This window comes from Diabrotica virgifera, chromosome 9 (assembly GCF_917563875.1).
Source record: "Diabrotica virgifera virgifera chromosome 9, PGI_DIABVI_V3a".
In the NCBI taxonomy this organism is placed as follows: Eukaryota; Metazoa; Arthropoda; class Insecta; order Coleoptera; family Chrysomelidae; genus Diabrotica; species Diabrotica virgifera.
In genome coordinates this window covers 36,674,557-36,695,792 of record NC_065451.1, presented here as the reverse complement: position 1 = coordinate 36,695,792, position 21,236 = coordinate 36,674,557, and the positions used below count along the sequence as shown (strand labels likewise).

The 21,236-nt window shown below is 33.3% G+C and overlaps 2 protein-coding genes across 3 annotated transcripts in view; one reads left to right on the top strand and one right to left on the bottom strand.

The window, feature by feature from the left end:
- LOC114329387 (uncharacterized) overlaps positions 1 to 17,042 on the top strand; it is a 220,692-nt gene extending 203,650 nt beyond the window's left edge. The window contains exons 4-5 of the mRNA XM_050662034.1: positions 1,992 to 2,243; positions 12,387 to 17,042. Coding sequence (XP_050517991.1) covers positions 1,992 to 2,243; positions 12,387 to 12,654 — 520 coding nt within the window. The 3' untranslated portion in view covers positions 12,655 to 17,042. The remainder of the gene's footprint in view (positions 1 to 1,991; positions 2,244 to 12,386) is intronic.
- Positions 17,043 to 18,189: 1,147 nt separating this feature from the next.
- Positions 18,190 to 21,236, bottom strand: part of LOC114329386 (brain protein I3) — an 85,140-nt gene continuing 82,093 nt past the window's right edge. For both annotated transcript variants that reach the window (XM_028278469.2, XM_028278470.2), the window contains one exon: positions 18,190 to 18,472. In XM_028278469.2, the coding sequence (XP_028134270.1) occupies positions 18,297 to 18,472 (176 nt within the window). In that variant the 3' untranslated portion in view covers positions 18,190 to 18,296. The remainder of the gene's footprint in view (positions 18,473 to 21,236) is intronic.

The window sequence follows — 21,236 nt, the reverse complement described above, 5'->3', positions numbered from 1 at the left end:
CGTTTGCGAAAAATATAATTTAATGGTTTTTAAATTGAACCATTCATATTGTGCGTATAAGACACGTAACGTAGCGTATAAGACACGTTACGTCTGCGTTCGGTTCATTCGAAAACAATATTTTTCGGATGTTGACAGCTACGGGTCGTTTTCCCCTCGTTGTTTATTTAGGTATTTCTTTGAATTTGATACAGAGTATTTAGACCGGTCAGTATCGTCACCCTCGCTAGCGAAATTATTCCTATTCGATTTTTTGCACAAATTTACTCAAAGAGAGGTTCTTATAACATATCCACTGGGTGCCAGACGGTGCCGTGGTCGAAAAATTGTTTAAACAATGTTTTTTAAACAAATTCACAAAAATATTTTTTCATTCGAGCAATATTTTTTTTAGATACCTAATTTGGTTAATTCTGAGCAAAAAAGGTTTCTTGTTATTTTTCTCTAAAATTGCGAAAATGGCTATTTTCAAGGCTTAATAACTCGATTAAAAATTATTATTATGAATTTCAATAAGTGACCAAATCAAGTTTCAAACAACTTCTTCAAGTTCCTGAAGAGATTTTTGTCATTATTTTATTACAAAGCTGTTATTTTTAACTATTAACAATTACCGCTATAGTCCAACTGTATCGTCGCCCTCGTTAGCGAAATTAGATTTTTTTGCACAAACTTACTCAAAAAGAGGTCCTTATAACACATCAACAGGGTTCCGGGCGGTGCCGTGGTCTAAAAATTGTTTAAACAATTTTTGTTAAACAAATTCACAAAAATAATTTTTTATTAATAATTTAATTAAACCCAAATTAATAATAATTTGAGTTATTCTGGGCAAAAAAGGTCTCTTGTGATTTTTCTCTAAAATTGATTGTTGTCGAGTTATATGGCCATTTCCGCATTTTTGCAAGATACGTTTTTTGCTAAGAATAACCCAAATTATCTAAAAAAAAAATCGTTCGTAATGAAAAAATTATTTTTGTGAATTTGTTTAATAAGAATTGTTAAAACAATTTTTTTGACAAGGGCACCGCCCGGCACCCTGTGGATGTGTTTGTTATAAGGACTCTTTTTGAGTAAGTTTGTGCAAAAAAATCTAATCGAAATAGTTTCGCTAACGGGGGCGACGATACAGTTGGACTATAGCACTAATTGTTAATAACTAAAAATAACAGCTTTGTAGTAAAATAATGACAAAAATATCTTTGGGACCTTGAAGAAGGGGTTTGAAACTTGATTTGGTCACTTATTGAAATTCATAATAATACTTTTAACCGAGTTATTAAGCCTTGAAAATGGCCTTTTCGCATTTTTCAAATTTTTAATCGCATGTTACTCGACAACAATCAATTTTAGAGAAAAATGACAAGAGACCTTTTTTGCCCAGAATGACCCAGTTTATCTAAAAAAATATTGCTCGAAATGAAAAAAATATTTTTGTGAATTTGTTTAAAAAAAATGTTTAAACAATTTTTCGACCACGGTACCGCCCGGCACCCTGTGGATATGTTATAAGGACTTCTTTTTGAGTAAGTTTGTTTAAAAATATCGAGTCGGAATAATTTCGCTAGCCGGGGCGACGATACTGCCCGGTCTAATTTAAAAAGTAGTTTTCGAGGCAATTTTTCATGTAAGCATGTGTTGTGACAATAAACACATCTGCACCGCACCAAACTGAAACCAACATAAACGTTCTATGTATGATAATGTGAATGGGCAGTCCGATTGCCGGTCTGCAAACGCTACGTGCCGAAAACGCGACGTGCATTATAATATGACGCGACCTTTAGTATGAAAAATAGAAAAAATAACAGTGCCATCTGTGTTACCTGTCTCGTGCCTAACAAAAACATGAATTTTAAGAAATAACGAAAAAAAATTAAATGAAATTTTTGATAAGGAATATTTGGCTGAGAGTTGAGAGACTATTTTGGTTCCAACAAGATGAAGCACTTGTTAATAAAGATACTTTTAACCAAAATATATTTTTTTAGCCGAAATTCTCGAATACGCGCCCCCAGCCACATGTCTTACAGAAGCGGCATTGCCCCATCAGTAACCAGTACGCACAAATCCAGAGGGTCCCGGAAAGCTGGAATGCGGATGGAAGCAATGGCTGCCCCCAATCCTTTTTGTCCCAATATCAAAGGGATGTGCTGTTTGATGCTCTTACTCAACTTTGGAATAATTTTAGTAACCTTGGGAATGGTCATAGTCATCCAATTTTATGACCCGCTTTATGTTTGGTAAGTTTAATTTTCTCTACTTAACCTGTTAAACTTCAACACAAATACAATAACATACCAGCGAATGGGAAAGATACTTGACGGAACTGTTTAAAGGTAAGGAAAATAATAATCAAAACAATAACCTACCTGCATTAAGACACGAAATAGAAATCAATTTTCAAGAAGTAGATATAGCCATAAATTAACTCTAAAATAGAAAGTCACCAGGACCAGACGGAATACAACGAGCTTCTAAAATGCAGAGGAGAAAGATGAAAAAACTAATATTGCACTGCAAGATACCAGACGCATGGAGAAACAGCATAATGATACCAATGTTCAAGAAAGGATACAAAGAAGACCCCAATAATTATAGAGGTATAAATCTACTAAACATCGCACTTAAGCTAACCACAAAAGAACAAAATCAATAAACTAACAACTTTATCAGATGAACAACAAGGATTCAGATCCGGAAGATACTGCGTAGATGCCGTATTTGTACTGAGACAAATCAGAGAAAAGGTCATTGAGTAAAATAAACCAGCATATCTATGATTTATATACCTGACATAGGCTTTCGATCGCATCCAAGTCGAAGACGTCTTACATTTACTGTAGGTACAGAAGAAACATACCAATCAATATTATACAAACCATCGAAAACATCTACTTTCATAATCGAATACAGGCAAAAATAAATGGAAAACTAACGCAGTTTATACCAGTACAAAGCAGTACGTGAATCCAAATAGTAGGTTATGCATATGCATATTATGTTAACACATTAATCGCCGAGACAGAAGACGATCTCCAAAGATTAACACACATCTTTAATATAACAGCCAATAAATACAATATGATAGTATTAGCAGAAAAAACCAAATGTATGATAACATCTAAACACCCACTACGATGTAAAATGGGAAATAATAAAGCAAGAAGCAAGGTTTAGATATCTGGGAATATACAGGGTGAGTTTTTAGTGCGGGATCGGTCGATAATTCCATTATGGTACCTATAGAATTATAGAATATCGAAAAAAGTTATTTAGAAAAAATGTAGGCAATGATATTCTCTAGGCTTGGAAAATATGTCCATTTCTACAGGGTGATCAATAACTGCGTGGTATATCAAACATATAATTTTTTAAATGGGACACCCTATATATTTATTCATATTTATATTCTTCTCATAATTCTTGTTCATATAATATAGGGTTTTGCATTACTATACAGAGTATTTAACAAGTTATGACCATTTTTATTTCGAAATCCCTATGAGATTAACACCATGTATATATTCCGATGGGTGAGTTGCGGAATTTAATTAAACATGGATATAATAAAACAAACGGTAATTTTATTTTTAACAACGAAAATGTGTTCGTTTAGGTCTCTCGGAGAGGGTCGCGTCGGTATGTGTGAATGGTTCGCATGCTGCGTAGTGACTAAAGAAAACACCCACAAACGATGATAATGTTTGTGTTCCTTTTCCCCTTGACCTGACCAGATGATCATATAAATCACTATCAAGTCTGGCGTCTACTTTTACGGTTTTATGAAAAAGCAATTTCGAATGCATAGGGAGATGTTGACACACTAACTGTCTGATAAAATAGTTAATTAATGAGGGTGCAGTTTGTTGCCGCATAGACGAACAACAGATGTCACAGGGTAAGGCAATAACCTTCGTATTTGAATATGCAGTTCGAATGACTAACGTTGTTTTGTTTTTGAGAAAAAATATTAAAATTACAATTAGCAAAAATAGTAATTAAAGCGTATCGCTATATATATAAAGAAGTAATTCGTAAACAATAATTTGTTTTACATAATAAGATTACCAATATGAAGAAGTATCGCTTTGGTATTAATTCCCAAACCGTTTTCTCCGTCTCTTGGTTGTAGAATAAATTACTTCTTTTTCCTAATTGGTTTATTTAAAAAGATTACACTTACTAAAGCTAAGTTTAGCTTTTACGCCAGACACATCGAGAATTAATATTGTACAAAAAAGTCCCAAATATTAATTTGGACTTAATTATGAACTATTATAATTGAAAAAGCTATCGTTTTTGAAATATATGGAACATTGACAAAAAAAATTTTATTTAGGAATTGTCACTCATTTTTTGAGATAGATTTTTTAAGAAGGCCAAAATCGTGTATTAAATGTGACATAATTTTAGGGGCGTAATAAAGCAAAGATTAGAATTTGGATTATATAATAAAGTTTCAACATTCTCCCCCGCGTTGAAGCATCCCTGCTTCAACTAAATTACACAGTAACAGAAACAGAAAAAACAAAGTGTTAGGAAGAATGTAACAAAACTAGAAATAAGCATGTTGGTCGTTTTAAGGTTGAGTTTGATTTGGTAATAAAGAAAGCTTTGAAATGGATCGGATAAACTCTCCGGAAGCCGTACGGAGCTTAACCACACGGACTTTGCCATCCTTACCAGGATATACTTCAATGATGCGCGCCAACGGCCACATCATTGGAGGTACATTATCTTCCTTGAGTAAAACTAGTTTATTTACTTGCAGGTTAGAATATTCTTCAGCCCATTTAGGCCGGTTCTGAAGGCGATTTAAGTAATCAACCGACCAACCTTTCCAAAAAACTTGTTGAATTTTAGAAATCTGCTGGAAGGTGGAAAGTCTGTGTTCGTTTAAATGTGAAAGATCCTTTTCAGGATAAGCGGTGAGAGGAGACCCTATCAGAAAGTGTCCCGGTGTAAGGCAGGTTAAATCTGTAGGGTCATTAGAAACTGGACCTAAGGGCCGAGAATTTAGTATTGCCTCGATTTGACAAAGAATAGTGTTAAACTCTTCTGAAGTGAACAAAGCATTACCCACCAATCTCTTGATATGAAATTTTGCGCTTTTGATGGCGGATTCCCAGATTCCACCCCAATGCGGAGATCGAGGTGGAATGAATTTCCACTTGGTCTCATTTTGTGAAAGAAAGTCACAGATAATATTTACATTATTATTAGTTTTGAAAAATTGATACAACTCACGTAGGACATTTTTTGCACCTAAAAAATTGGTGGCGTTGTCACTATAGATCACTGACGGATTTCTTCTTCTCGAGACAAAACGTTTTAAAGCGTTCAGAAAGGAGTCAGTAGACAGTCCAAGAACTAGCTTTATGTGAACTGCCTTGGTGACCATGCAAACAAAAACCGCAATGTATGATTTTATGAGTGGAGATTTACGAAGCCTTGAGGATTTTATTTGAAAGAATCCTCCGAAATCAATTCCAACTTTCTGAAATGGTCTAGAAACATTTACACGATCAGAGGGCAAACTTGCCATAATCTGTTGGCAGACTTGATTATTGAATCGAAAACACATATTGCAATTTCGAATGATTTTTTTGATCTCTCTGAGCCCATTAAGGGGCCAAAAACGTAAACGAATATTGCTCAGAACGGTTTGAGCACCAGTATGCCCGAGCCGCCTATGTTCGTACTCTAGTATGAGGGAGGTCGTATGATTATGGGGTGGCAAAAGCAAGGGATGTTTCTGTTGGTAGGGGATGGAGGCGTTACAAAGCCGTCCGCCGATCCTCAGCATTGATAATTCATCGAGAAATGGATTTAAAGATAATAATTGTTTATTTGATAGTTGCTGGTTTGCAGAAAGTTCGGAAATTTCTTTAGAAAAATTGGTTAGCTGAACTTGCCGAACTATAAAATATAGAGCTTGGTCCAATTCTTCAACAGTGAGGGGATCAGATTGTTTGTTTCCTTTTAAACAACTGACAAATCTGAGTACATATGCGATAGTACGACGTAATCGAGAAAAAGAAGAACATTTTTGAAATAATTGTTCCCAAGGAGGTTTTGAGTTGACGTTTGTGAGTATATTGGAACGAGTTTTTCTGTGCTCTGTAATTAGCTGATCAGCTATTGGGGGTTCATCAGAGAATTCTAAAGAATGATTAAGAAGAAAAGCAGGACCGGACCACCACAACTTGTTGTCCAGAATTTCTTTGGCTGATAAACCACGTGATAGAATGTCAGCACTGTTTTCAGCTGATTTAACGTATCGCCACTGACAATTTTGCGTCAGTTCTTGAATTTGAGCAACTCTATGCGATACGAACACTGACCATTTACTAGGGTGTGCCCTGCACCAACATAAAGCGACCTGAGAATCGGTCCACAAATTTATTGAGTCATACTCTAATTTATTTTCGAAGACTTGTAGAATTTTATTTACAAGTTTCGCCAGCAAGAGCATAGCGCAAAGTTCTAACCTTGGAATGGTAATTGATTTAAGTGGGGCGACTCTAGATTTTGAAGATACTAAACTAGAAGAAATATCATTGTCAGAATAAAGAACTCGAAAATAAATGCAAGCACCATAAGCCTCTATGCTTGCATCAGAAAAGCCATGAATTTCTATTTTGCTAATAGTTTTCGGACGAAAATATTGTCTAGCTATTTTTTGTTGTGAAGGCAAGGGGATATGTTCAATAAAATTGTGCCAATCTTTAAGAATGCAAGCGTCGTTTATTACGGTGTCCCAATGAAACTTTTTGAACCATAATTTTTGCATCAGTATCTTACCTTTTACTATAACAGGATTTATCAAGCCTAACGGATTATAACATTGAGCTAAGATAGAAAGTATTTTTCTTTTGGTAACTGGACCGTGCACGATTTCTTGAGGCACGGAAATACAAAGAGTATCTTCTGCTGTACTCCACTTTAGCCCAAGAACTTTACTTGGGACTTCATCTATGTTTATGTCATAATCAGCTTTTTGATTTTCCGAAATGTCTTTGGAAATATTTTTAAGAAAATAATCACTATTTGAACAATATTTATGCAACTCAAACCCATGCTTATTTAAGATGGTATTTAATTGAGAGTATAAATTGAAAAGTTGATTATATGAACCACAAAGGCCATCGTCCATATAGAATTGATTCAGAATTGCATCAGACGCAAGAGGAAATTCTAAAAAGTTTAGACAAGCAATTTCTTTAAGAAACCTTGTTGCCAAGAACGGGGCAACAATTTGGATTATATAATAAAGTTTCAACACAATATACTGTGGTTTTTAAGTTTAGTTAAATTGAAATCATTGACAACTATTTGTATACAGGGTGAACTATAACACCAATTACGATTTTCTTAATTTTTTTAAATGGATCACTCTATATTTTATTTTTTCAAAATTTTGTATTTGTGATACTCTTTCATTTTTATATAGCATTCCCTATACCTAAACTCGTCAGTTTCCGAGATATTTTCAGTTTACTGCAAATTTCGGGAATACATTCAATTTTTCTACTAAAATTACATAAGTTACAATAAATGTATCAATAAATACGATATTAAGGAATTATCATATTTCCCTAATATACAGAATCGTAAAATTCCTACAAAAAATATGTCTTGTGATTAGTAATATATCAAGATTATTTTTATGTAATAAACAACTCACACAACACATAAATCAAAACAATATACAACTGATGTAACAGTTTTTAGGTTATATCAACAGTATTTTAAACCAAGAAGTTTTTAGTAACACATTCCTAATTGCAGATTGTGACGCGCAGTAATTAATACTATAATTTTCATACTAATTTTCATTAATATGCATCAAGAATTCCCTACTTTATTTACACTCGTAGTCAAACTAGCTGATCTATAAATGTTAAAGGTGCTATTGTTTGCGATTATTTGATTGGCCCACATTTTTTGACGGTTGAGGTTTTTACACGACGGTGCTCCAGTTCTTCCAAAATTGATTTTTTCATGTGGGTCTATATAAAAAACCTTGTATACCAGAAGCATCCAACAACGCCTAATGATATGAAAAATAGAATAAGAGGAGCTTTTAATAATATTAACTTACAAAAATGTTAAGAAATGTGACTCGGTCATTTGAATATCGGTTACAAAATTGCATAGACGTTGAGCGTGGACATTTTCAACATTTACTTTAGACGTATATCCTTAACATCACATTAATTAGTACATTGTTATGGTTTATATATTTTGTTAGAAATTCATTGAATGCAAATATTTATTATATTATTACACAATACTTATTTGTTATTTCTACTTATTAAAAATTGAATGTATTTCCGGCCAATGAAGAAAACTCAAAATATCTCAGAAACTAAGAAGTTTAGGTATAGGAGATGCTATATAAAAATGAAAGAGTATCATAAATACAACATTCCTAAAAAATAAAATATAGGGTGATCTATTTAAAAAAAAAAATTAAAGGCACTCGTGGGAGTGCCGACAGAAGTGAAAACTTCTTGTAGTATATAAATTACGAGCTCAATGCTTTTACCCCATCCTATAAGAAGTGCGATACCTATATCATATACGATATAAGCGATGCGTATGCCCTATGCTATTTATGTATACATACACATAATTTATATATTATGTACAAAATTTATTTCAGCGAAGTGATAACGGTCGCAAATTCAATACTTTTTATCCATCCAAGAAGTGCACAACGTCCCTAAAAAATTTTCAATTCAAAAATTTATTTCGTCGAAGCGATAACGGTCGCTAATTTAATAATTTTTCCCATCCAAAAAGTGCACAACGTACCTCAAGAAGTTTTCACTTCAAATATTTATTTCGTCGAAGCGATAATAGTCGCTAATTTAATACTTTTTTACATCGAAAAAGTGCACAACGTCCCTAAATAAGTTTCACTTCAAATATTTATTTCGCCGAAGCGATTACGGCCCTAATTCAATACTTTTCCTCCAAACAAAAAGTGCACAACGTCCCTAAAAAAGTTTTCACTTAAAAAATTTATTTCGTCGAAGCCACGACGGTCGCTAATTTAATAATTTTTCCTTATCCAAAAAGTGCACAACGTCCCTCAAGAACTTTCCACTTCAAAAATTGATTTCATCGAAGCGATGACGGTCGCTAATTTAAAACTTTTTCCGTCGAAAAAGTGCACAACGTCCCTAAAGAAGTTTCACTTCAAATATTTATTTCGTAGAAGCGATGAATGACAGTCCCTAATTCAATATTTTCCCCCATCCAAAATGTGCACAAGGTCCCTAAAGAAGTTTTACTTCAAATATTTATTTCGTCGAAGCGATGACGGTCCCTAATTTAGTAATTTATCCCCATCCAAAAAGTGACAACGTTCCTAAAGAAATGTTTCACTTCAAAAATTTATTTCGTCGAAGCGATAAAGGTCGCTAACTTAATATTTTTCGCCATCCAAAAAGTGCACAACGTCCCTCAAGAAGTTTCCACTTCAAAAATTGATTGCATCGAAACGATGACGGTCCCTAATTCAATACTTTTTCCCATCCAAAAATTGCACAAGTTCCCTCAAGAAGATTTATTTCATCGAAGCGATGACGGTCGCGATGACGGTTGATAATTTAATACTTTTTTCCATCCAAAAAGAGCACAACGTCCCTTAAGAAGTTTTCACTTCAAAAATTTATTTCGCCGAAGCGATGACGGTCGCTAATTCAATACTTCTTCCCCATCTAAAAAGTGCACAACGTCCCTAAAGAATTTTCCCTTCAAAAATTTATTTCACCGAAGCGATGACGGTCGCTAATTCAATACTTCTTCCCCATCTAAAAAGTGCACAACGTCTCCAAAAAAAGTTTTCACTTTAAAAATTTATTTTGCCGCAGCGATGACGGTCGCTATGACGTTCGCTAATTCAATACTTTTTCCCTATCTAAAAAGGGCACAACGTCCCTAAAGAAATTTTTACTTAAAAAATTTATTTCGTCGAAACGAGGACGGTCGCTAATTTAATACTTTTTCCCCATCCAAAAAGTGCACAACGACCCTCAAGAAGTTCTCACTTCAAAAATTTATTTCTTCGAGGCGATGACGGTCGCAATGACGGTCGCCAATTTAATACCTTTTTTCATCCAAAAAGTGCACAATGTCCCTAAAGAAGTTTTCACTTCAATACATATTCGTACAAAATTTATTTCGCCGAAGAGATGACGGTCGCGATGACGGTCGCGAAATAAATCCTTTTCCCTATCGAAAAATAGGTTTTAGATATATTTTAAATTTAAATACTTGTATACAATTTATGTACAGATACACATAATATAGATACGTACAAAATTTATTTCGTCGAAGAGATGACGGTCGCTATGACGGTCGCGAAATAAATCTTTTTCCTCATCCTAAAATATTTTTTACATTTATTTTAAATTTAAATACTTCTATACAATTTATATATACCTACATACAAATAATATATATAGCATAAGTGATGACGGTCGCAATGACGGTCGCGATGACGGTCGCGAAATCAGTGCTTTTTCCCCTATCCAAAAATCGCACAACGTCCCTAAAGAAGTTTTCACTTAAAAAAATGAGAAAATCATAATTTTGTTTTGTAGTTTAAAAGTGCTTATAACAATGAATGTTTGACTAAAAACTCCTTGGCTTAGAATACTGTTGATTATAACAATCTAAAAACTGTTACATCAGTTGTATATTGTTTTGATTTATGTTTTATGTGAGTTATTTATTGAATAAAAATAATTTTGTTATATTATTATACACAAGACAAATTTTGTTTGTAGGAACTATACGATTCTTGTATATTAGGGAAATATGATAATTTCTTAATATCACACTTATTAGTACATTCACTGCATATTGTTATAATTTATATTTTGTGTTAGCTATTTAATGAATAAAAATAATTTTGTTTAATTATCACTCAATACTAACTTATTTCTACTAGAAAAAATGAATGTACATATTCCCGAAATTTGAAGACAACTTAAAATATCTCGGAAAGTAATGAGTTTAGGTATAGGGAATGCTATACAAAAATGAAAGAGTATCACAAATACAAAATTTTGAAAAAATAAAATATAGGGTTATCCATTTAAAAAAATTAAGAAAATCGTAATTTGGTGTTGTAGTTCACCCTGTATACAAATAGTTGTCAATGATTTCAATTTAACTTAACTTAAAAACTACAGTACATTGTTAATCTTATTGTGTAAAACAAAGTATTGTTTACGAATTACTTCTTTATATACATGGTGTTAATCTAATTGGGATTTCGAAATAAAAATGGTCATAACTTGTTAAATACTCTGTATAGTAATGCAAAACCCTATATTATATGAACAAGAATTATGAGAAGAATGTAAATATGAAAAAATATATAGGGTGCCCTATTTAAAAAATTATATATTTGATATACCACGCAGTTATTGATCACCCTGTAGAAATGGACATATTTTCCAAGCCGAGAGAATATCATGCCCTACATTTTTTCTAAATAACTTTTTTCAATATTCTATACCATAATGGAATTATCGACCGATCCCGTACTAAAAACTCACCCTGTATATAACTAGTTACGGACATGTTCAAGAAGAAGTACGACAACAAAGCTTAAAAGCAAGTAAAGTGGCGGGATCTCTTAATGACAGAATCTGGAAGAACAAACACCTAAGACAAGACACAAAAGCAAGAATATATAAAGCAGCAATTAGACCTATATTGACATACACGGCGAAGACAAGACCTGACACATCTAAAACGAGACGACTACTAGAAACAATAGAGATGAAAATACTCCGACGAATATCAGGCAAAAGTCTGTTGAGTAGGGAGAGAAGCGAAAACATAAGAAGATCATGCAATGTAGAAGACTTAAATGGATGGGTGACAACACGGAAACAGGAGTGGAACGAACACATTAGTAGAATGGCAGAGGATAGCGTCTCAAAGCTCTTACTCTCAGTTCTAGTCTAAGGCCTTTATTGCAGAGAATTGTTTTTATTTTTACAAACCATTCTTCGAGCAGAGAAGTCATATTGCTCCATAAGATAAATCCATTAACATCGACCTACAGTCGTTTCATATAAGTTTTATTCTTCATATAAGTTTCATATACTTAATTCTTATTTAAAAACTAATGTATCATCAAAGCTTGGTACACAACTAGTGGGCTAGTTTTAAATACAAAATATAATGTTTCACTGATGATGACCTGATAAGATCGAAACCATTCTGGAAATTTTATAATCCATTTGGATGATTTTTTAAAGTGTTTAATAAATCAATATACCATTGTAAATACAAACGGAGTTTTTACTTCTCTGTAAATTGTTTAAAATAATATTTCTTATTTTATTTTTTAGGGTCCTAGGGATCATTTTCCTAATATTCGGTTTCTTGACCCTCGTTTGCAGTTTGATCTACTGTGTCGTTATCTGCAGGGAATTCAAAAGACCAGGTGACGTCAATCCTGATGAACTCTACTGGACCCATCATTGGCAAAAATCCATCGGTACAGTACCAGAAATTCATTACAAGGCTGAAGAAAAGTATGGGGACGACAGATACAGCGATAGGTACTCGGTTAGCAAACTATCTGGAAAATATTCTGATAAAAACGGGAGGTACTAAAATGGGATTGTAATTGAGAAAGTTTATGTTCTAAGCTCCCATCCCTATATAGGATGAAATTTAAAAGTAGTGATAGGATGAAACTAGCAGCACTGCCTCTAGATTCGAGTAATTTAAAAAAATTAAAAGAAAAAAACTGATTTTTTAAAATTTAACACTTTCTTGAAAAAAGTGCATAACATAAAATAACGCTCGAAATGTCTAACATATTTTTTACAGAGATGTCCATTGCTAAAATGACTGTTGTGTAAACTTAATATTTGAATAATGATTAGTAGCAAGACTTGTATATTTTTCTTCTCGTGAAACGTAGTTCAGTTTGAATCAACTGTTAGAATATTCTTGAAGTATTACGCATATTTGATTCTTAAATTATTGAAACTAATAGGTACATTTAGAAAAAATTAGTAGAAAAAAAATTAAAAAAATTTAACTGAGATCAATCATTATCCATTTTGTCTATAGACTTCGGACAAAATAACAAGGCCAGATATCGTATCACGGGACCATCACGAAACGGGAGGTAACGCAGTAGTCACAGCGACCTAAGACGTATTTGTCACAGGAACTGAATCATGTGAAGTTTGTGTCAAAGCTGTTTAGACTCGACAGAGCTCATCAGATTACCTTTGGTTTTAACCCTCAGGTTTTACCTACAACTCGTCTGCAGTTTCAGATAAGTCACGTAGCTCTGTTAGTTATATTGTTAATTTGCGTGCTCCAGTTGAGTTTGTAATCCAGAGTTACCCCTAGATACTTGACCTCGTTTGTTTTTTCTGATTCCTCCCCAAATAATTTTAGCTCACTCAGTCCAGTAAGCTTCCTGTTATTAGTCAAGGCTACTAATTTGGTTTTGGAAGGGTTCACAGACTAGTTCTCAGCAACAGTGCTGGGAAATTTTCCCCTAATCACTATTACAATGTCATCTACGAAGCCCTGGGACCAGATTCCTTGGTTGATAAACCCATAAATCCGTTCAACGACTATATAATCCATAATATTAGTAAAAATACATCCTACCTCTTAGTTTCCCTTAGATTTATGGCACCATCATAATATGTATCTGTGAATTGTGAACATTATACTGCTCTGAAGCATCTGAATAATCTACTTGCATCTTGCATGTAAGAATATACCTACATTTTTTGCTGTTGATGTTCTTCCTCACCAGTGCACTATGTACACTTCGCGTCATAAAAAACTGGTACACTTTTTTTCCCAATGTAAACCAGTGTTCAGACTAGACATAATGGCTCGTGAATCACGGCGTTGTTGCCATCACAGATAACAGATAACGTAATTTCACTAAATCTAAATACAAAAAATAACGTTCATAAATGTATAAAGTTTTTAGACATGTATTATTTTTATCATTAACAACAAAAACCGTATCTAATAAATTTGATAACCAGATAAATTCAAGAGTTCAATAGAAGCAAAACCACAATCCACAATAAAAAACATGGGAAAACGAGCAGACTTTGGATAGAAGGAGAGGGAGCGGGAGACCAATATTACTACAGCCCGACAAGATGAAACATTAACTAATTATTTAAGAGTGTATCCCTTCTATACGGCAAGGCAACAAAAGTTAATACAAACTTTAATGCTTCTATAGGGCTTTTCATCGACTGTCAGTTGTTTCGAGCTACTGTCATGTGTCACATAATATTGATATATCTACGCCATACGTCTTTGGTTTGTATCATTGGTATATACCAATAACGTATGACGTAGATATATTAATATTATGTGACACATGACAGAAGCTCGAAACAAATGACTGTGAATGAAAAGCCCTAAGTATAGCAACTACAGCATTAAGGAGAATTAGAACACCAGTCATTCATGTCATATATGTCATTATTCATGTCATAAACTGTCATAAATTATAATAAAACACGGTACTTAATTGAGATGATGGAAACTTACAAAATTAATAGAATTTTTTAGGATGCATGTTTAAATAAATGTGACTGACTAATCGAGAATGCTCGATGTTGTTTTAGTTTTTAGTATACCTACCTACTAATAACTTGCGGTCTGTCGCACAGCCCTGCTTTTAGCTGGTTTGATATAATATTTTCGTTGAACTGTCAACGTTGCCCTAAAAATTAGAATGAGATATGTGACAAGACCAACTTACACAACTTGAAAAACACGATTTTCGGTTATAAGAGTTACACCAGTTTTTTATGACGCGAAGTGTAGATACCTATTGAATCAATGGAGGTATCATCAAATGCGCCAATTATGTCTAAAAATGCAATAATAGCGACTGATTTCTGGTATAAACGAGTTCTGACACCGATAAAATCCTAACAAGGTATCTAAACTTTTGTGAATACATACTCGAAATTTCCCGAAAAGAAAAACCGGCTTTTCTTAGGCCAACTATCTGCCCCATATTAAACTCTCGGTTTCAAAGAAGTATAGTCCAATGATACTTCTAGTCCAAAATCCGCACAGAACAGTGACATCAACGTATCACTCGTTCAATAATCCATTAAATAAGCTCTCTTTGCTGTAAATGGTCATTAAGCCCCAGTTCTTGTGTTAAATTGTACTTTGTAAGCATGAGAGGGCTTCTTGAGATTTGTAATTCTTCTCCACAGCATTGAATTGAACTTCTGGATTTTCACCAACACTTTCCCGCACTGCTTTGATACTGACATTTGACCCGCTTGTTTTTGGACAACCAATGTGTTAGTGTCACCCATTTATCCAATCTCCCTGAATTGTTCAATTATTTTCTTCACAGTTTCCGAAGTTAAATCAATATTCAGTATTTAGACAATATTTTGTACAAAATTTTAGAACTGTGACCTCCAAACTTTATTTTTTAAAATATTGTTCAACAATGAAAACTGATTGTTGTCTCCTGCAACGCTACATTTTAACTAACTCTGAACTGCCAGCGGTCAAATTTTGTTTAAATTGACTTAAATATGCTTATTTTGGATAAGTCTTGCAACTAATTTGTAAATACTAGATTGTTAAAATATATTCTCTATTTACTTTTAACAAAATCCTAGAAAAATGTTATTACCTAACAAAACTAATTTAACTAATTTATGAATAAATTTTAATTCCGTTTTGGGAATATTTTTGAATAATCATACATTTTTATATAAAATTCAAAAGGGTCAAACACAGTAAGATATCTGTTTAGATGTATTGACGAACATTCATGAAAATAAGTTGCACCCCAGGCAACCAAACGACGTTTTTATAACGTAGATAGTAGATAACACCTCATAAAAATGACCAATTGACGTTTTTCTATGACGTAGTACTGACGTTGAAAATCACGTGTATTTCGCTCATCTATTTGACGTTATAATTGTGACGATTTTAAAATGTCAAAAAGATGACGACTTTTACACGTCGCCGTCGGTAAAATCACGTCTGTAATACTTTCAAAAAGTGACCTCTTTCTCTTTCAGATGTTTCAAAATAGTATAAAAAATAGGTAACATGAAATGTAGCCTAAAAATGTATTTAATTAAACTCGATAACACATAATACTGCATTAAACTAACTCACTGAGAAAAAGCGAATAAAAATCTCTTAATTAACACGTTTCTTCAACTAAATATCTCAATGAAACGTCTTATTTTATCACACAAGACACAAAGAACGTAAACAATAAATAAGAAATTTCTTATGAATAACGTTATAGGTAAACTAAATTGTTTGAAGTCAAAACCTTCAAAACTTTTTTAAGCTCCTCCCAATTTTGTGACGTCAGACTTAGGCTGTGTGAAATGAAAACATCTTTATAAAGTATGTTAACGTCATTTAATCTTACATATTTAAAATACCTACAAAAGACGTCTATATGACGTAATGTTCAAACACGTGTATATATTCAACCAAAACTGACGTTTCCTCGACGTTATATGACGTCACTTGGTTGCCTGAGACATGGCCAAATCTGAAGAGTGGATGGGTAGTAGTTCGTACCCCAAATCGACCAGTTTGCGTTGTCATGGTGCGTTGTCATGGTGGAAGAACATGTTTTTCTTCCACAATTAGGGCCGTTTTTGGTAAATTCGGCGTCAAATCGACCCAATAACGAGGCATAGTAGATGTTCATCGATATTACATAATATTATTATTTATTAATCTTATAAAGTTTTTTCTAAAAATTGGTACCTAATTTATTTTGAAAAACGTGTAATGATGTAAAGCTGCTGTTTGATTCTTTTGATCTTTTTAAACGTATGTAGGTATACTGCATGTGATATTGTAATTTAGACCTGCTGTAGATCTTAACATTCTTAAAAGAACGTTACTTAACGTCTTAACGTTGTCTTCTTTTTATACGATAATTTGATTATTTGTAATTTGTATATAATTTTTACTAAATAAACATTTTAAATGTTTGTAGTTTACTTTTCTTTTATCATCAATTTCTTTTATCGCCAATAATTTGTTTATTATTCCAGTTTAATATTGAGTTTGACAGGACTAAGAAAACAAAATCCCACTGGTGCACTTCTGGATAGACACGGGATTACTATTTCACTATAACAATGACGGATAAAAAAGTACAACGCTGGGCAGAATACATTAGACAAAGTCTTCGATGTTGAAAATAGTGATTTTTCCAAACTTACTAAAAAGAAACATACTGTCCATTATGTGAAAAGGTGGTTAAACGACCCTTAAAATGAGGTACCAATCACTCAACCCCCCTTTCCATCAAAGATTTTAGGGTTGTGTCCTCCCCCGTTAGAGGGTTGATGTAATTAAGTTAAAAACTGATCTAAAAAAAGTCCCCCTCACAAATAAATTTTACGTGTTTTTACATATTTTTAGATTTTCTATAGGGACTAATAATGAATAACCATTTTCAATTTCGTTGAAACGCGAAAGTACAGCTGCTTCATTATTCTAGTTTAATCAGAGAGTGCAGCAAGCACCTCTACCGGTTTCGAAACTTATTAGTCTCTCATCAGGAGGCACATATGCTGCTCTCTCTGACCCAACTAGGACAAACCCCGGCGTGCACTGTGCAGCCACGGATTGCAACGAACGAAATGGCAGGGATGTCCTAGCGGCAACTGCTAGCAAAAGACTAAGTTTTCAATCTAATAGCACATAAAACAACATAAAAAATGTTACTCTACATCCCAACGGATTGAAAGTCTTTTGCTAGCAGTTGCCGTTAGGGCATCCCTGCCATTTAGTTCGTTGCAATCCATGGCTGCACGCCGGGGTTTGTCCTAGTTGGGTCAGAGAGAGCAGCATATGTGCCTCCTGATGAGAGACTAACAAGTTTCGAAACCGGTAGAGATGCTTTATAAATAGACGATATAAGGCTAAGAAGAAGAAAAATGTTTTTAGTTGCAACTTGATATGTCTCCACATATCCTGGTTTGAAGTAACTGGCACTTTTCTATGTTCCGGGCATAAGTGAAAAGTCATAAGTCTAAAACAAAAAAACTGAAAAGAGTAAAGTGCCAATATACTTGTCTTGAAAAGCCAAAAATAAAGGTATGCTTAGCCGAAACAAAAGAAAGACATCAATAATTATAAAATTAAGTAATTATTTTTTTATTGCATGGAAAATGATTATTATTACATTATGTATTTATTATATAGTTTGTATACATTTATAAGAATTAAAAGTTATCTTATCCAACAGTATATCCACATTTGGTGCACTTCTTCTTTCTCATGCAGCAGCAGAATAATATGCCAATAGGAAAACATACTATCGCCAGGCACCAGGCGCAGCAGGAATAGGTCCCAGTCCAAGAATTGTTATGGCAAACTGGACAGCCCACACCACCACGAACATTAACATTCACTGAAAATATACAAAATAGTTAATTCTCAACGTATTACAAATCTTTGTAAAGTGGAACCGCGATAAGTCGGTCTCCGATAACCCGGAAGTCCGGCTAACCCGGACCGATTTTCATAAGACAAGACAAACATTTTTTCAGTTTGACTGAGTTTTTTACCAAGAAATTAACAATACTGTATAAAACTGTTCATAATTTAGATGTACTGTGCATATGTATTTCACGTTTTTGGAATTATAATGGAGTGTATATGTAGGTATACCGTATTTTATTAATTTTTACCATATTCTCCAGCTAACCCGGATTTTCGATAACCCGGATCTGCCGCGGTCCCAATTAATCCGACTTGTCGTGGTTTTACTGTGTTTACAAGTGTCAAGAAATATCTAAAACCTCGTAGGTTATTCATGTAGCAAATGAAGGAGAGGAGACTTCAGTTGAACACGTTGGTGCAGAGAAAAAACACCAATTTAAAAGCATTGTGCACGAAATCAGTGGTTTTTAGTGTTCCACGAAATCAGTGGTTTTTAGTGTTGTCCAAATTCGGTCTTGGTCTTGCAGTCTTGGTCTTGTTCTTGCGTTTTCGCAAGACCAAGACCAACATGAAGATCGCCTAATTTTAGCAAGACCAAGAGACTGACCGTGCAAGATTTGAGCAACAGAGCAACAACAAGACTAAGCCTGCGAAACTCTTGCGTCTTGCAGTGAGGGCTGAGTGTCGTTTTAGGAAGTGGGAGAATTAGGCCAGGAACCGAAGCTTTTTACCTGGCAATTTTTACAGATTGGATAGATTTGCTTGAAATTTTAAGAATAAGTAGTGGATAGTCCAAGAATCAAAATCTATGATTCCGAAATGCGCTTTTACCATGGGGGTTCTTCCAAACCAAGTTCTTGGGAATTAAATAACCTACAATTTTATATTGAACCATTTTTTCGTCTCTCTGATGCTAATCTTTCTATTCTGAAGAAAATGGCATTTTTTACCAAACTACAAAAATTCGTTATTCGCTTTTAACTCCAGTTTTTTTTTAAACTAATCATTCTAAGCCAGTCAAACTTCTAGAATTTATTAATAATACATAAATAAATAAGAATAAGGCCAATGACTAAAAACACCGCTAACTTACATTATTATGATTCCAATTAGATTTCTCCTTTTTTTTTTCAAAAAAAAAATATATTGATTTTTTAACCGTAACTTTTTTATTTTTTATCTTAGAAACTTTGGTAAAACACAATTTTGTAGGTTTTTACTAGATACATAAGCCTATTAATATTATATCTTTTTAAAATTCTCAGTCGCAAAAAGAGGTGACTTTGAAAGGGTTGGTAAATGTGGTTTTTGCATGTTATTACAAGTTTTAATTGTCAATAGCTTTTCGCCGTAAAAAATTTTTGCAAACCAGGTTCTTGGGAATTAAATAAGCTACAATTTCATATTTAAACACTTTTTTGTATCTCTGACGCTAATCTTGCTATTCTGAAGAAAAGGCCATTTTTGTCCAAATTACAAAAATTCGTTATTCGCTTTTAACTCCATTTTTTTAAAAACTTATCATTCTATGTTGGTCAAACTTCTAGCTAGAACCTATTCATAATACATAAATAAAAAAGACCAAATAAGACTAATGACTAATTTCTATTAGGGTGGTGATTAGGGGGTTGCTTGCGATCACTTTTTCGCTGAAAAAAATAGGGACTGACATTCTTTTCATTATAAGTCACTTAATTTTTGAGCTAGAGACTTTTTTGTTTCTGAAGATAGATATTTTTAAGCACTTTAAATTAGTTTGAAGAAGTTGTCCTCGAAAAATGCATAGTTTTCCCGTTTTTTGACATTGAAACTACAATATTTAGCATTTGACAAAGAAGAGCCAACATATAATAAAGTATAGCTCGATTACAATTGGTCTTAAAGAAAATTAAAAAAAAAAGTGTGTATATTTTTTCAAAAGGTACATTTTTGCTAAGTAAAGTTGTTTTGATAAAACGAAACTTTTTGAGTTATTAGCAGAAAACTTATTAAAAACATTGACTTTTTCGATATAAAAGCAATACCTTCGATAGCGAATAAATCGAAAACTATCAATTTTATCAAAAAAGAACGTAGAATGTTTTTTGCTTAGAATGAACGTTTTACCAACTTGTGCGATCAAAATATAAGAACAAATTTCCACCCCCGAGATGGGGTGCAACCACCCCTATGTTAAAAGCGCCTTTCGGCATGATATAGATTTTGATCCACTACTTATTCTCAAATTTTCAAGCAAATCGATCCATTCTGTCAAAATTGCGAGGTTTTGTCTTTTAAGATTCATTAGGTACTTGGACTATTTGTTGTTCAGTACTTAGGGCATTAGATCGTAACGAGTATAAAGTAACAAGTATGTAATTACTCTTTCGACATCACCTAACTTCATTTTCCAATTGAGCTTTCCTTCTAGTCTCATGTAATATATTTTTTTTTCATCTAATTTTTGTTGTTCTCTGGTGTCAGTTGTTAGATATTTATTAATTTGGTTGGTCTTTACTTTGGCTATGTTAATTCAAGCTTTAAATATACCTACTCTGTTACATTGTTCTAAGATCTAAAATAACGTTTAATAAAAAACAATTAGTCCAGAGAAATAAGGTTTTTGTCGGGACACTTGAGCAGCCAGGTTGCAAATGGATTTTTAGGGTACTATATACATAATACATTATAAATACAAAAATGCCCGTCACAGTTCGGACGAGAAATTTAGTTATTAACAAATAAGGGTCAAA